This window comes from Aotus nancymaae, unplaced genomic scaffold, assembly GCF_030222135.1.
Source record: "Aotus nancymaae isolate 86718 unplaced genomic scaffold, 86718_ANA_hifiasm-v0.15.2.pri h1tg000059l, whole genome shotgun sequence".
NCBI classification, from domain to species: domain Eukaryota; kingdom Metazoa; phylum Chordata; class Mammalia; order Primates; family Aotidae; genus Aotus; species Aotus nancymaae.
The window spans coordinates 55,710,967-55,726,230 of record NW_026988473.1 but is presented as its reverse complement, the minus strand read 5'-3'; the positions used below and the strand labels follow the sequence as shown (position 1 = coordinate 55,726,230).

General features: G+C 44.8%; 1 protein-coding gene across 6 annotated transcripts in view; it reads left to right on the top strand.

The window, feature by feature from the left end:
- The first annotated feature begins 294 nt into the window (after window positions 1-294).
- STIM1 (stromal interaction molecule 1) overlaps window positions 295-15,264 on the top strand; it is a 251,042-nt gene continuing 236,072 nt past the window's right edge. For 3 of the 6 annotated variants that reach the window (XM_012456837.2, XM_012456838.3, XM_012456836.3), the window contains exon 1: window positions 295-1,038. In XM_012456837.2, coding sequence (XP_012312260.1) covers window positions 900-1,038 — 139 coding nt within the window. In that variant the 5' untranslated portion in view covers window positions 295-899. Of the gene's footprint in view, window positions 1,039-9,973; window positions 10,073-15,264 lie in introns of all 6 variants that reach the window. The other 3 variants (XM_064365239.1, XM_012456835.3, XM_064365240.1) reach the window with 3 other exon arrangements.

Below are 15,264 nucleotides of genomic sequence, written 5' to 3'. Positions count from 1 at the left end.
GGCGCGGGAGACTCTGGAGGGGGAAAGGGAGGCTGGGACTTGGTCCTTGGCGCGGGAGGGGGGTCCTGGCAAAGACTAGCGCGGGCCCGGGGTCCGAGAGAACCCGCCGTGGGCTGAGGGCTCCAGGGGGCCGTCTCCACCGGTTATTCCGGCATCCAGCCGGGGGTTGGGGCGGGCCCGAGCTTCGCTGGGGGCCGGGCGGCGCGGGGCGGGCCCGCGGGAAAGCACGCCCCCGCCCGCCCCGTGCCCGCCCCGTGCCGCCTGCCCGCCCGCCTGCCCGCCCGCCTGCCTGGGAGCCGCTGTCCTGGGCCTGGCCCGTGCTCGTCCGCCTGCTGGACCTGGGCACCGCCAGCCGCCTGGGCACGGGACTGGGCGGGGGCGCTGACCTCGGCCTAGGAGGCCCAGGATCCCAGAGCCGCCGGCGCCCGCGGGACCCTGCGGGTCTCACGCCCTCCCCAGCTTCTGCTGCTCGCCGCTCTTCGGCAGGGCAAGGTCAGGTGCCCCCTTCTTGCCTCGCTTCTCTTCTCTACCCTCTCTCACCAACTCCTGTGCCCGCGGAGACCCCAGCCGTCCCCTCACGCAGGGGTGTAGCAGGCTGCGGAGCTGACAGCGTCCCCGCAGCCACCCTGCCCAAACTGTCCGGAAGCGGCACGAGCTCAGGCCGCCGCAGCCCCGGAGGATCCACTATTGAACCTGAGGAGCCAGCCCTCCTCCCGCACTCAAACTTGGAGCACTTGACCTTTGGCTGTTGGAGGGGGCCGGCCCGCGGGTGGCTGGACAGCTGCGGAGCGGCGAGGGCGTCTTGCCTGGAGACGTCGGCTGCACTCCCGGGCTTCTGGCTTTGCCTCTGGGATCCCGAGGTGTCCACATCAGACGCATGTTGACTGAGACCTAGAGTCATGGATATATGCTCCCGTCTTGCCCTGTGGCTCCTCTGGGGACTCCTCCTGCACCAGGGCCAGAGCCTCAGCCATAGTCACAGTGAGAAGGCAACAGGAACCAGCTCGGGGGCCAACTCTGAGGAGTCCACTGCAGCAGGTAAGGCCTTGCTGCGGGGTGGACTGGGCTGGAGGCTTTGGCTCAGAACTGAGTGGCCCGAAGTGGGCAAGTTGAAACCTAGGTTTGTACATGTGAGGTTCATGGAGGATCCACACATGGCACTGCCTGTTCCAAACAGTCCAAGAAGTTCTTTTTGGTTAGGAGTCATGACAAATGTCTCTATCTCTCCCGAACAACTTTCCTCGTCCCCCCTCAGGATGTTTTTTGTTGGCAGTAAGTGGAAGCCTTTGGGGCACCTTGACCTTTTAGATCAGCAAGGAAAGACCCCATCGCAGGCCTACTTATCTGGAAGAATGGCCTGCTGAGATGATAAATCCATTGCTCTTAGTCAGTTCTAGTACTGAGCAGCATGGGGGAGGTTGGGGCCACTTACGTTGGAAAGGGAAAGTTAAGGCTGGGCCATCTCTGTTGCCTGAAAGCCTGGTGTTCAGGTGTGCCTATTCCAACAACCGTGGGAACCCTAGTCCCACCCTTCCCTTAGGTAGTCTTGTCCCTTGGCTGTGCGCATTTGAAATATCCAGGCAGTTCCTTAGATGGAATCCTATTTACCACTGGGGTGTTAAATGGCCTTTTCTTGACATAGGCATGATATAATTCCTGGGACCACTTGTTGACTTATTCTGTTTCTTCTGACTGATGAGGGTGGGAATTCCATGCTACAGGTTTTTTTTCCCCCCTAAATCTGCTTGCTAGGGAAACCATGCATGCTACATTTGATCTGTCATGGTTTTCCCTGTGCAGTTGTGAAGGCTTATGAGACAGCAGGAGCCCTGGTATACTTTCACAGTAGAAAGGAACACTTTTATATATTGTTTTGTTTTTTTGAGATAGGCTCTTGATCTGTCATCCAAGCTGGAATGCAATAGTGTGATCATAGCTCACTATAGCCTCAAACTCCTGGATTCAAGTGATCCTCTTGCCTCAGCCTCCCAGTAACACTGGCCCGGTGAGAGTCACGGGGCCTAATGTTTTTTTCTATTTTTAATTTTTTGTATAGACAGGGTCTCTCTATGTTGTGCAGGGATCTCTTCCAAAGTGCTGGGATTATAGGTGTGAGCTGCTGTACCCATCAAGGAACTCTCTTAAAATCCAGCTATTTTACATAAGGCTTAGAAGATCAGTTCTCTTTTTCCATTTCTCTCATCTTTTTGCTGTGATCCGCCTAAAGCTGTGACCTACAGAGTGGGGAGAGTTTATAGATGAGTTGTTTCTGAAGATAAGCAAGTTCAAATGAGGATCGGATAGTTCAGTGGGCACCTGCTGATACAAGTAAGAAAAGGAAATATAGGTCATGGTCAGTGGGGAGTTTCATGGATGGATCCAGAAGGTGGCTTTGGTGATAGATCCTTTATTGGGCAACCCCCTTTTAAGTTCCAGATGTTCCAAGGAGGCTGGTTTCCAAATGAGGCCAGGGTTGCCCACATGTAAGTAGGATACTTGGCTGTTGCTTTAAAGATAGGTTCTTCTTGCCTATTAATCCTGTCTCTCCATAGAGAGTCTCCTTTACCCTTCACACCTGGCTCAAAGCTTGGTTCTTATTAAGCTGTGAAGGGAAAGACCATTGGGCAAATGTAGATTGAACTGCAAAGTAGACTTAATTATCATTTCTTGCTGTCCCTGTGACATTCCTATTTATAACTGATAATATGTCTTTTTTCACTCCAAAATATGAGTGCCTGACATAAAATGAGTGTTTTCTGGGGAGTGGGTGTTCTATATTTTAGACACGAGCTAAAGGGGTGAAATTTTGAATTTTAGACATTGGCTGGCTATTAGGAAAGGTTTTTTTTTTTTTTGCCTGAAGTAAAAGACATTCTAGCCTTCCTCGGGACCACCCCATGACTTGAGCTTTTGGAGACAATTTTTCGCACAACATATATTTCTTTTTCTTCTTCTTTTTTTTTTTAAGATGGAGTCTTGCTCTATTGCCCAGGTTGGAGTGCAGTGGCACGATCTTGGCTCACTGCTGCAACCTCCACCTCCCAGGTTCAAGAAATTCTCCTGCCTCAGCCTCCTGAGTAGCTGGGACTACAGGTGGATGCCACCATGCCCGGCTAATTTTTTTTGTATTTTAGTAGAGATGAGGTTTCACCGTGTTGCCCAGGCTGGTTGTGAACTCCTGAGCTCAGGCAATCCACCTGCCTCAGCCTCCCAAAGTGCTGGGACACCGCACCTGGCCCACACAATATATATTTCAGAGGCCTGGCTATGTTGATTATACCACTTAGGCCTACTCTTGCTCAGTTTAGAAACTGGTTTCTATTGTCACAATAATAGTGAATTTCAGGGAGGAAAGTCTCAGAGAGACCCTAGGTGCTGTGAATGGCTAAGGTTCGTGGAAACCTGGGGGTTCCAGCACTATTGTTATGGTAGGTTTTCCCCTTGGGTCTGCCTGGGATTTTGTCTTTGACTCAAACAGGGACTTGTTTTTGCAAAGAGGTGGTTCATATAGACTGGGATCCGCAAAAGAGTTTGGAGAGAAACTTTCTACGCAGCTAGGAACTCTTGCATCCTTTCCAGACTCTATCCCCAGAATACAGGAGGAGTTTTACTTGCTCTTAAAGCTACTACTTTTAAAAATCAGATTCAACATACCCAGTCAATTTGTGTGTTCTCTACAGTCTATATTTTACAATTACACAGCTATTTTTCCAACAGCATCTCACAATATCTCTATTACAATGCAGGACAGGTGGTATTGTCCCCATTTTTATGGGTGAAGAAACCGGGTCCTGTGCTTGGTCTTTCTTATAGGCAGATCTCTGGTGCTTAAGTCTTGGACTTCCTCCATTTTCTCAGGTCCTGCCCTGTTAAAAGAGTGCTAGGCAGGGCCGGAGAATGTTGCTTTCCTTCTGGCAATTAGGCAGGCCCTGGTGACTGTAGCTGAGAGCCAAGAAAAGGGCTGCATTTTTTTCTGCTCTGGAGAGTCTTTTGCAGAGCCCAGAGAATTTGATGTTTTTTCTGTTGGATGTATATACCCATCTGTCTCTTTTTAGTTAGTTAAAATATTTGATTCTAAGAATGATTTAGTTAAAATGCTTATGGCTTTAGCATGGATACGATAAACACTATGAAAAGCCTGATCCTGCAGTAAAGGCAGGTGCTCTGCAAGGAGGATCTCTTATTGGGCCATGGAGAGGCCATTCCTGTCACCCTCTGGCTCTTTAATACCTGTACACCAGCCATGCTAAGTCACTTTCTCAGTAAAGATCTCTGCCTGCCTATGCTACTCTGGGGCTTGTGTTTCTGAAGCTGGCCTGATACCACCTAAGGATGCTTGGAATCATCCTTAGACTCTAGAAAACAACAGTGTTTTCTGTAGAATGTGTATGAGGGACCTCAGGTGGAGTCTAGAGTTGTGGCTGCCAGTGTTGGAGGTATTGAGGGCCTCTAATCGGGAACTGTGGTTTAGTTCAATGTAGCTAGGACAGGGCCTGGGAGGATAGGCATCTAGGCAGTATGCACAGTGCAGGCTGGCTTCTCAATCAACCTCTGATGGAGTGGCAGGCCAGAACCCTGCCTCCCTGCCCCCAGCTAGTTGCTACTGCCTCCAAGGCTATAAATGGCCTGGCCATCTTTGTAGCTATGCTAATTTTAGCTGAGGGTGGCTCCCGGAACTGGGCTAGGGCCAAGAGCAGGTAGGTGGGGCTTGGCTGAAGCTAATACTGGGGACTGGGGAGAGGGACACACTAAGCCTAGGGTAGCCAGGATATCATCTGCTCCCAGGCCTCAGCTTTGACAATCACCCTTAGCTAGGTTAATTGATTCAGCAAACATTGAACAATGCCAGCTCATGTGGTATTTATTCAACAAGTACTAATATTTGAGTGCCTTCTCTTGGTCAGGTATGTTCCTGTGGGGATTTAAGGATGAACAAAACAGACATGTTCCTTCCCTGATGGAAGTTACAGTTGGTGAGACAGACATAAACACATAAATAAATATTATTATCTTGTGGAAAGTGGCGTGGAAGAAAACATAAACAGGGTGCTATCATGGAGAATGAGTGGGGAACAATGAGTGGGGAACAGAGATCTAGTTAAAGCCCGAATCTAATTATAGGACAGATTAATACAGTTACATCAATGATAATAACTAAATTTTTTAGAGCTTATTATATGGCAGGCACTATTTAAACATTTTATTTTATTAAATTCTTATTACTATCCTGTGTTATATTGTCTCCATTTTATAAGTGAGAAAATTAAATCATAGAGAGGTTAAATAACTTGCCCATGGGTACACAGATAATAAGGAAGCCAGAGTTTGAATCCAGGCAGTCTGATTCTTCTCTCTACCTCTACTTTAGCCACTCTCTCAAAACTTTGTGATAAATACTGTAATAGAGGTATTGTATATGCATGCAGAAAGCTGTGGGAAGCCCAGAGGAGTAAGTGACTAACCCTGCCTGGGAGAGCTGGGGGAGGGTTTACTGTTTCTTTGTAATTTTTCTCAGATCTTGAGATGAAAAGTGGCTGCCTAATTCAAAGGTTAAGAGATAGAAACATCAGTTAGTTCAACCCACCTATTTTTACATATGAGGAAAGTGGCATACAGGGAGGCATTAGAGGTTTCATGGTGGGTTATTGGTAGAACTAAACTAGGACATTTGAGTCAGGGACCTTAACTTAATCAGTTTTTTAATTTATAAGTCAAAATAATGAGTGCTTACTGCTTGCTTTTCACTATGGAAGGAACTTAAGGTTACTAAAGAAGTCTACGTTTGGTAGGGTGACATATATTTAGGGAATATTAAATACAACACAATGTACAGGCTTAATGTGTAAAATCAGGCAGTATAGACATTGTAGCCTAAGGGTTAAAAGAGGTCTGTGTGGGCTGGGCTAGACTAAGGTGGCTGCAGAGGGCTTCCTGGAAAGGAGGAGTTGGGTAGAGGCAGAAGAGAATAGGAGAGATAGTATGACTTGGGGAGGTTGGAGGAAAGGGGGCATTGTAAATACCTGGTTTCACTGTTTGGTGGCTGGATGATAACTAGGCAGAGTTGCTTCATTGTTGGCTAGCTACCTCACATGAGCACCAATAGATAGGAATATTGCAATCATGTGTCATCTAGTAGTGGTTTTAGTTTTTACCATCTTTTAAAAGTAATGATGAGTGTAAATAATACTTTGAGATATCTGTAGCAAGGTAATATGATACGAAAACATCTGTTGATTTCTATTGATGACAAAATCAGAGGTATTCCTAATATTATTGTGGTTAGTCGCTGCATATGTAATTGAAATGCTAACTTTCAGTAAGAGAATATTGAAAACAAAGATATAATTTCTTTTCCGTCCAAATTCACAGGCTTCCTGAATTCTATCTATAGGCCCCTTAGGAATATGGGGCCTTCATGTTAATAACAGCACTTTGGCAAATGATGAGATCTTGTTGAGGGGAGTAGTTTCCTAGGTCTCCACAGGACTTGGGTTTCAGCCCCAAGGGGCCCCTCTGGTTTCCTGCTGGGTAGCCTTTGATATATATATTGCCAAGTGGCTTCATGGGCATGCTGTGGTACATTTCCCTTTGTGGGAAATGATTCTCTAGGAAACTCAGCAGTTCTGGTTGTTGTCATACTTTTAGGTAGGAAAAAAGAGACCAAACTGGGCTTCAGAGCTTTGTTGTTGCTGTTGTTTTTACTGTTGGTTAAAAAAATCATAAAACATTGCCGGGCGCGGTGGCTCACGCCTATAATCCCAGCACTTTCGGAGGCCGAGGCGGGTGGATCACGAGGTCAAGAGATCGAGACCATCCTGGTCAACATGGTGAAACCCTGTCTCTACTAAAAATACAAAAAAAAAATTAGCTGGCCATAGTGGCGTGCGCCTGTAGTCCCAGCTACTTGGGAGGCTGAGGCAGGAGAATTGCTTGAACCCAGGAGGCGGAGGTTGTGGTGAGCCGAGATTGCGCCATTGCACTCCAGCCTGGGTAACAAGAGCGAAATTCCGACTCAAAAAAAAAAAAAAATCATGAAATATTAAGATATACAACAAAGTATAACGAATAATACGTTGAATACCCATGTGCCCACAACAGAGTTTAAGAAATAAATGATAACAATACAGAGCTTTCTTTATTACTCCCAGGACATTTGGTATAAAATTTAATGTAACGCATAGCACATTGTATATATGTTTGCACCCTTACAAGTGTAAGATCTTTATGGGAAACGGGAGAAAGAGTGGTACTTTATCTCTTTCTCTCTCTCTGTTTTTTTTTGAAATGGAGTCTTGCTTTGTCGCCAGGCTGGAATACAGTGGTGTGATCTCGGCTCACTGCAACCTCCCCCTCTGGGTTCAAGCGATTCTCCTGCCTTAGCCTCCTGAGTAGCTGGGATTGCAAGCGAGTGCCACCACGCCCAGCTAATTTTTGTATTTTTAGTAGAGACGGGGTTTCACCATGTTGGTCAGGAGGGTCTTGAACTCCTGACCTCGTGATCTGCCCGCCTCAGCCTCCTGAAGTGCGGGGATTACAGGCGTGAGCCACTGCGCCTGACCTATCTCTCTTTTTGTTGTGCCCAGCCAAACCTTTGTTAAAGTTTCTTAGAAAAGCTGGAATCAAGGCCTGTTTGAAAGGATCCGGTATTCTGTCTTCCTTTCAAACTGTTTCATGTGTCTTGATGTATATACTGGCCCTTTCCTCAACGCTTGTTGGTGTTGCTCACTCAGGGTACTTTGTATTACGTTTCATCAAGTTCAGATCGTTTTTATTCCTTTTCAAGCTATCATTTTATTCTCACTTTTGCCTTTTTTTTTGAGATGGAGTCTCGCTCTGTCACCCAAGCTGAAGTGCAATGGCTCAATCTCAGTTCACTGCATCCTTTACACCTCAGGTTCAAGTGATTTTTCTAATTCAGCCTCTTGAATAGCTGGTATTACAGGCATGCACCACCATGTCCGGCTAATTTTAGTAGAGATGAGGTTTTGTCATGTTGACCAGGCTTGTCTTGAACTCCTGACCTCAGGTGATCTGCCTATCTCAGCCTCCCAAAGTACTGGGATTACAAGCGTGAGCCACTGTACCCAGCTACATTTGTCCGTTTTAAAGAGAAATAATCTGTAGCTGAGAAATTTGTATTCTACATTAAAAGTCACAGGATCATAGCTAAAAAGTAGCAGGATCAGAACTATAACTCTGGGGGTCTGTGTACTAAGTTTATGCTGTGTTTAGCAGAACACATTACCTGTTAGTGTGTCCAAAGGAGAGCTTATACCTCACTGATCTGGCACTCAGAGGCTCTAGCCTCAATGGTCTGGCCATAGCTGTATTAACAAAGGTGTTTGAATAGTAGAGTCACCTATCACAAAGTTGTGCTGTTCTGGAGGATAGTAGAGTCTCCACTGTAAACAACCATGCTATACTGTTGGAATTATCTGTTTATGTACCTGCCTTCCTTGCTCTACTATAAACTCCTAAAGGGTTAGGACAGCAGATGTTCAACTTTTTACTCTAACTCCTAGCACAAGGCTTGGCATATAGTATACTTGACATGCTATAAAATTTACAGAACTGAATTGAAGAGGATCTATTATCTGGTTCTGATTTTACCATAGTTTACTAGGATTAGGTAAAGTTAAAGAAATAAGTTGCACTTATTTAGAAAATTTACTCTTTTTTAAAAAATTAAAAAAAAATTTTTATTTAAAAAATTTTTTTCCTCACTATGGCCACTGAAGAAAATTTACTCTTTTAGAATTTGCCATTAACTGCTGATGCTAGATAAATAAAATCTTACTGCCTTTTCTTAAAAAGAAAAGATCATCCAGATTAGTTTGGGTCTAATATCCTTACTTGGAAGAAGTTTGTCTAGGATTTTAAAGAGGCTAGACTCTTTATTATTGCAGTTCTTACCAAGAGAATGCACTTAAGAGTATCTGGGAAACTAATGCCACAAAGACCTATGTGTAGTGGGGAGGAAAGAGTTTGGAAATGAGGGAATGGGGCTGGATAGACGCCTAGACATAAAGTTCGATAATTGGTTTTGGTTTGCAAAAGGGTCTGAGTTGGCCATAGTCATGAGACATAAATATCTGGAGTCAGGGGAGCTTCAGAGTTTTAGCTTCTTCCCTTATCAGCTGTTGGAGGGTAAGTCACCTCTTCGCTCTCTGCCTTAGTTTTTTCATGTGTAGAAAGCGAATAAGCTTAATGAATAGGTTTGTGGTGAGAATAAAATGAGATAGCTTATGAAAGGGCTTTATAAACTATAAAATACTGTACAACTAGGGTTAGTTGAGTCCTCTCAAACTTTGCTTTTATAGATTTGAAAAACCTCAGTCAAAAACCTGGAGCAAATACAACCTATAAGTTAAAAAAAAAAAAAAAAGAAAAAACTCAGTCAGAATCTGGATGTCTACTTATGGGAGCACCTTTCTAAAAGGTAGTTGTGGCTAGGCATGGTGGCTTGTGCCTGTAATCCCAGCACTTTGGGAGGCCAAGGTGGGTAGATCACTTGAGATCAGGAGTTTGGGACCAGCCTGGCTAATATGGTAAAACCTCATCTCTATAAAAACACAAAAATTTGCCGAATGTGGTGGTGTGTGCCTGTAGTCCTAGCTACTTGGGAGGCTGTGGCGGAAAATTGCTTGAACCCAAGAGGTGGAGGTTGCAGTGAGCTGAGATTGCACCACTGTACTCTAGCCTGGGTGAAAGAGTGAGACTCTATCTAAAATAAAATTAAAAAAAAAAAAAGGTAGTTGCATCTCTGAACCTACTATAAAGTAGTCCCTCTTATCTGTGGTTTCAGTTACCTGAGTTCAACTGAGGTCTGGGGGTAAAAAAAAGTATATATATATGTATAAGATGCATACATATATATAGTATATACACACATATTTGAGACAATGTGTGTGTGTGTGTGTGTGTGTGTGTGTGTACATACATATTTGAGACAGGGTCTCACTTTGTCACCTAGGCTGGATTACAGTGGTGTGATCATGGTTCACTGCTGCTTCAACCTTCCTGGGCTCAGGTGATCCTCCCACCTCCGCCTCCCAAGTAGCTGGGACTGCAGGTATGTGCCACCATGCCTGGCTAATTTTTCTATTTATTGTAGAGATGAGGTTTTTTCCCATGTTGCCCAGGCTGGTCTTGAACTCTTGGGCTCAATTGTTCTTCTTAGCTTGGCCTCCCAAAGTGCTGGGATTACAGGCATGAGCCACTGTGCCCAGCCAAATCTGAAAATATTAAGTGGAAAATTCCAGAAGTAAAGAATTCATGAGTTTTAAATTACACACCATTCTGAGTAGCATGATGAAATCTTATGTTCTCCTGCTCCATTCTGCCCAGGACGTGAATCAACCCCTTTGTCCAGTGTATTCATGTATCATAGGCTACCTGCGCTTTAGTCACTTAGTAGCCATCTTAGGGGTCAGATTGACTGTCTTGGTGTCTCAGTGCTTGTGTTCAAGTAATCCTTATTTTACTTAATAATGACGCCAAAGTCCAAGAGTGATTGCTGACATATTGTCATAATTATTTTACTTTATTGTTGTTAATATCTTTCTAATTTTTAAGTTAAACTTTGTCATAGGTATGTATGTGTAGGAAAAAACATCGTGGGTGTAGGTTCGGTACTATCAATTGGGGGTCTTAGCATGTATCTTTGGATAATAAAGGAGGGCTGCTATAGTTTCTTTTTTTTTCTTTTCTTTTCTTTTTTTTTTTTTTTTTGAGACGAGTCTCCCTTTGTCACCCAGGCTGGAGTGCAGTGGTTTGATCTTGGCTCACTGCAATATCTGCCTCCCAGGTTCAAGTGATTCTCCCACCTCAGCCTCCTGAGTAGCTGGGATTAAGGCATGTGCCACCACGCCCGGCTAATTTTTGTATTTTTAGTACAAATGAGGTTTCATCATGTTGGCTAGGATGGTCTTGATCTCTTGACCTTGTGATCCACCCGCCTTGGCCTCCCAAAATGCTGCGATTACAGGCATGAGCCACCATGCCCCGCCTACTGTAGTTTCATTGTCTTACTTCACCTATACCCAGCCAACATGTATAACTGTAAGTGAGGCCAAACCAGGCTCTTATTCAAAGCTTACTGTAGGCCATGGGGAAACTGTTAATAAAGTCTGGGTGCTAATATTTAACCTTAGTTCCAGCTGTACTCTCTTATTAAGTATAACCATTTCCTTAGCTTCACCTGCAGTCTTGAAATGGCTGAGCAAATGGGCCTGGTCCCTACTGTATTGGTAATTTATTGGCATATAACAAATTATGCCAAAACGAGAGGGTTAAAAAAATAAGCATTTATTATCTCACAGATTCTGTGCATCGGGTCTGGGTACAGCTTAGCTACAATCTCTCATGAGATTGCAGTCAAGCTGTTGGCTGGGGCTGAAGACTATTTAGGGGAGAGTGTTTGCTTTTAAGCTAATTTACATGGTTGTTGGCAGGTCTTGGTCCCTTGCCATATGAGTCTCTACACTGGGCTATGCTGGACATGATGATTGGCTTCTCCTAGAACAAGTGGCCCAAGAGAGTACAAGAGAGAGTGCCTAAGATGGACTCCTCTGTCTTTTTATCATCTAATCTTGGAATTGATAGGCCATTACTTCTTTTATATTCTATTTGTTAGTCAGTAAGTCAAGCCCACCCTCAAGGTGAGGGAATTACATAAAGGTATGAATACTAGGAGAGCAAGGACCGCTAGAGGTCATCTTAAAGGATGCCTCTGACGTTGCCTAAGTGCTATGGTCATCTTAAAGGATACCTCTGACATTGCCTAAGGGCCATGGTCATCTTAAAGGATGCCTCTGACATTGCCCAAGGGCCATGGTCATCTTAAAGGATGCCTCTGACATTGCCCAAGGGCCATGGTCATCTTAAAGGATGCCTCTGACATTGCCCAAGGGCCATGGTCATCTTAAAGGATGCCTCTGACATTGCCCAAGGGTCGTGCTCTGGGGAACAGTGGCTTCTAGGTGCTGTGGCCTTTTTTTTTGTTTTTGTTTTTTTTTGATACGAAGTCTCACTCTTGTCTCCCAGGCTGGAGGGCAATGGTGGTATCTTGGCTTACTGTAACCTCTGTCTCGTGGGTTCAAGCGATTCTCCTCCCTCAGCCTCCCAAGGAGCTGGGATTACAGTTGCCTACCACCACACCCAGCTAATTTTTGCATTTTTAGTAGAGACAGGGTTTCACCATTTGGCCAGGCTGGTCTCAAACTCCTGACCGCAGGTGATGTGCCCACCTCGGCCTCCCAAAGTGCTGGGATTACAGGCTTGAGCCACTGTGCTTGGCCAGGCTTTTAGTTTTTCTTTGAACTCCTTTGCTTATATTCTAGAGTCTTGTGGAGTCTTTTTATACTCCCTTTTATATTGTGTCTCTTGGTTCATGCATGACTTCATTGCTGTGACAGGACCTATCTTTTTTTCCTTCTCCCCAGACTCCTGGGCTCCAACTGGAAACTAGCTTTTTATCCTAGGCTGTAGTCCTGCCTCCCAGCTTTTCTGTTTGTTATCTTTTATTCTGGAGCCCATTGTACAGCCACTGACTTTGGAACCTTTACTACTCCAACTTGGCTTCTGAGAGTTAGACATCCAGGTGGCATTGAATTGGGACTCACAATGACAGATGAAAACTTACTCTGACTTTTTAGGCCATTGGTATTAGGACCTAGGACTTAAATCCTAGTATGTGAAAGCTGGAAGGGGTTTTAGAGGCCTTCTCTCCAAAACGTCTTATTTACTTATCAGAAGAACAAACTTACCCAAGGTTTTGTTAAGCCAGGGCTAGAATATAATTTTCTCTGATTCTCATTCATATGTTGTTCTTACTCTGTTGTAGAGCCTGTCTACCCTAATGCAGCCCATTTGGGTTGTTCAGAGGTCTGGGACCTATACAGAGGAGGACCAGGAAGCAGTTCAGAATATTATATTATATTCATAGAAATTGGTCTGGGCAGAATTAGGGATATACAAAGTCAAATGTCAAAAATGTTGAGTGCTGCTTCTGGGGACCTATCCAGCTAGAGAGCTTTTTATTTTATTTATTTATTTATTTATTTTTTGCGATGGAGTTTCGCTCTTGTTGCCCAGGCTGGAGTGCAATGGCGCGATCTTGGCTTCTGCAACCTCTGCCTCCCAGGTTCAAGCAGTTCTCCTACCTCAGTCTCCTGAGTAACTGGGATTACAGGCATGTGCCACCACACCTGGCTAATTTTGTATTTTTAGTAGAGATGGGGTTTCTCCATGTTGGTCAGGCTGGTCTCGAACTCCCAACCTCAGGTGATTTGCCCGCCTCAGCCTCCCAAAGTGCTGGGATTACAGGCGTGAACCACTGTGCCTGGCCTAGAGAGGTTTTATATAAGGCACAGAAAAAAAAGCCCAGCAATATCAGCTTCATATGGTGCCTCATATATGCACTCTGTACCACTCTCTTGACAATATCAGTTCAGAGCAATGAGGAATCTGTTTGCCGTTATGTACAGAATAGGCATCTGAAGGAGAAGGGTCAGAGCCTTATGTCGTATGTCTCACTATTGATCCTTTCAGCTGGCTCCATTATAGATTTGGGGCCTCTACAGGCAGGGTAAATGTATTAAAAACCTTGTGGGGTTACTTGTGGCCACCTGAAAAGTGCTGAGGGGAAGCTCTCTGGGTACTGAGAATTTGACGAGTTTGCCTATGTTGACATAACTTGCTAGGGCAGGCGAGACTTGAAGAGGGATGGCTGTGTCCCTGTCATGTTTATCAGAGTGGAACAAATTTGTTTTGTGTGAGAAGCCATGCAAGGAAAATCCGGAAATGAGCCAACAGCACTTATTCTTTTGTTTTATGCTGGGGAGCATGGAATAGAGAAGGTGCAGGTTCTAAAATTTCTCTATGGGTAGTGGTTGCTTTCTTGGCAGAGTTCTTGCCCCAGACCACTTTGCTCACTTCATCTCCCTCTGTTCCCCTTGCTGTATTCTTGGCTCAGTCAGGTTTTTTTCTTTGTTCTGATCTGCAGAACACACTTTTATTTATACTGCTTCTCTTTTGTTTTTACTTATGTCATTTAACTTTCCTCCCAGAATGTCCTTACCTGTCCTTCTTTATTCCTACTTCCAGTCCTCTATGAAGTCTTTCCTGACACTAATGCTAGCTGTGAGATACTGCTGACCTCTGAAAAAACTCTGGTAGCACTTACTATCTGCAGTGCTTTCTATGCACTTCACACCCTGCTTATGCCACTTAAAACAAGAGGCAGCTTGATACGTCTTTTTCAGCAAGCTAGTAAGAGTGCTGGGCATTGGCTTGAGTTCTTGCTGACAGTATGACTCAACTCTCAAATGACAGTTTCCTCACTAGAAAAATGGAGTCATTGCCATGTGCATTGGCTCACCCCTGTAATCCCAGCATTTGGGAGACCGAGGCAGGCGGATCACCTGAGGTCAGGAGTTCGAGACCAGCCTGGCCAATATGGCGAAACCCTGTCTCTACTAAAAGTACAAAAATTAGCTGAGTGTGGTGTTGGGTACCTGTAATCCCAGGTACTTGGGAGGCTGAGGCAGGAGAATCACTTGAACCTGGGAAGCAGAGGTTGCAGTGAGCCAAGATCGTACCACTGCACTCCAGCCTGGGCAACAGAGCGAGACTCCATCTCAAAAAAAAAAAAAAAAAAAAAGCAAAGTGGAGTCATCAGCACCGTAAGAGAGGGTAAAGAAAGAAAAGTAAAAAGAAATTGAAACTGTTTATTTTTTTTCATATTTCCTTGTCTCTTAAGGGCAAGAGATGTGTATGGCTTGTAGGCTGTAGTAAATATCCTCAGTAACTATCAGAGTGCTGGTCAGAGAGTATGTGCCCAATAGATATTTGTTGAATAAATGAATGAATAACAATGAATTGATCTTTGGATTGAATAGGTAGGGATGGAGAGTACCAAGTACTTGACATCAGTTCCTGTAAAAACCTTTGAGGAGCATGCCCTGGGATGGGGATAGAATCCACATGGTAGGTTTTCTGAGGAGTTCTGTGGGGATTATTTTTCTATCTGACCTAGTACTTCATCCCTATTTACTAAGCACCTACTGAAGCTGTGCTCAGGGACAGTTGTCAGTCATAGTGAGGGATGGTTTGGCTATTGACCTTGTTTGGCAGTTTTTGTTTGCCACAGCAATGGCTACCCTGAGCAGATGGCTACAGTAAGAATGGAGAAGGATTGTGCTTGAAGAGGACATGAGACCTGTGGGCAAGGCCTCCTTGGGTCTTCCTTCTCCCTGTCTTTGG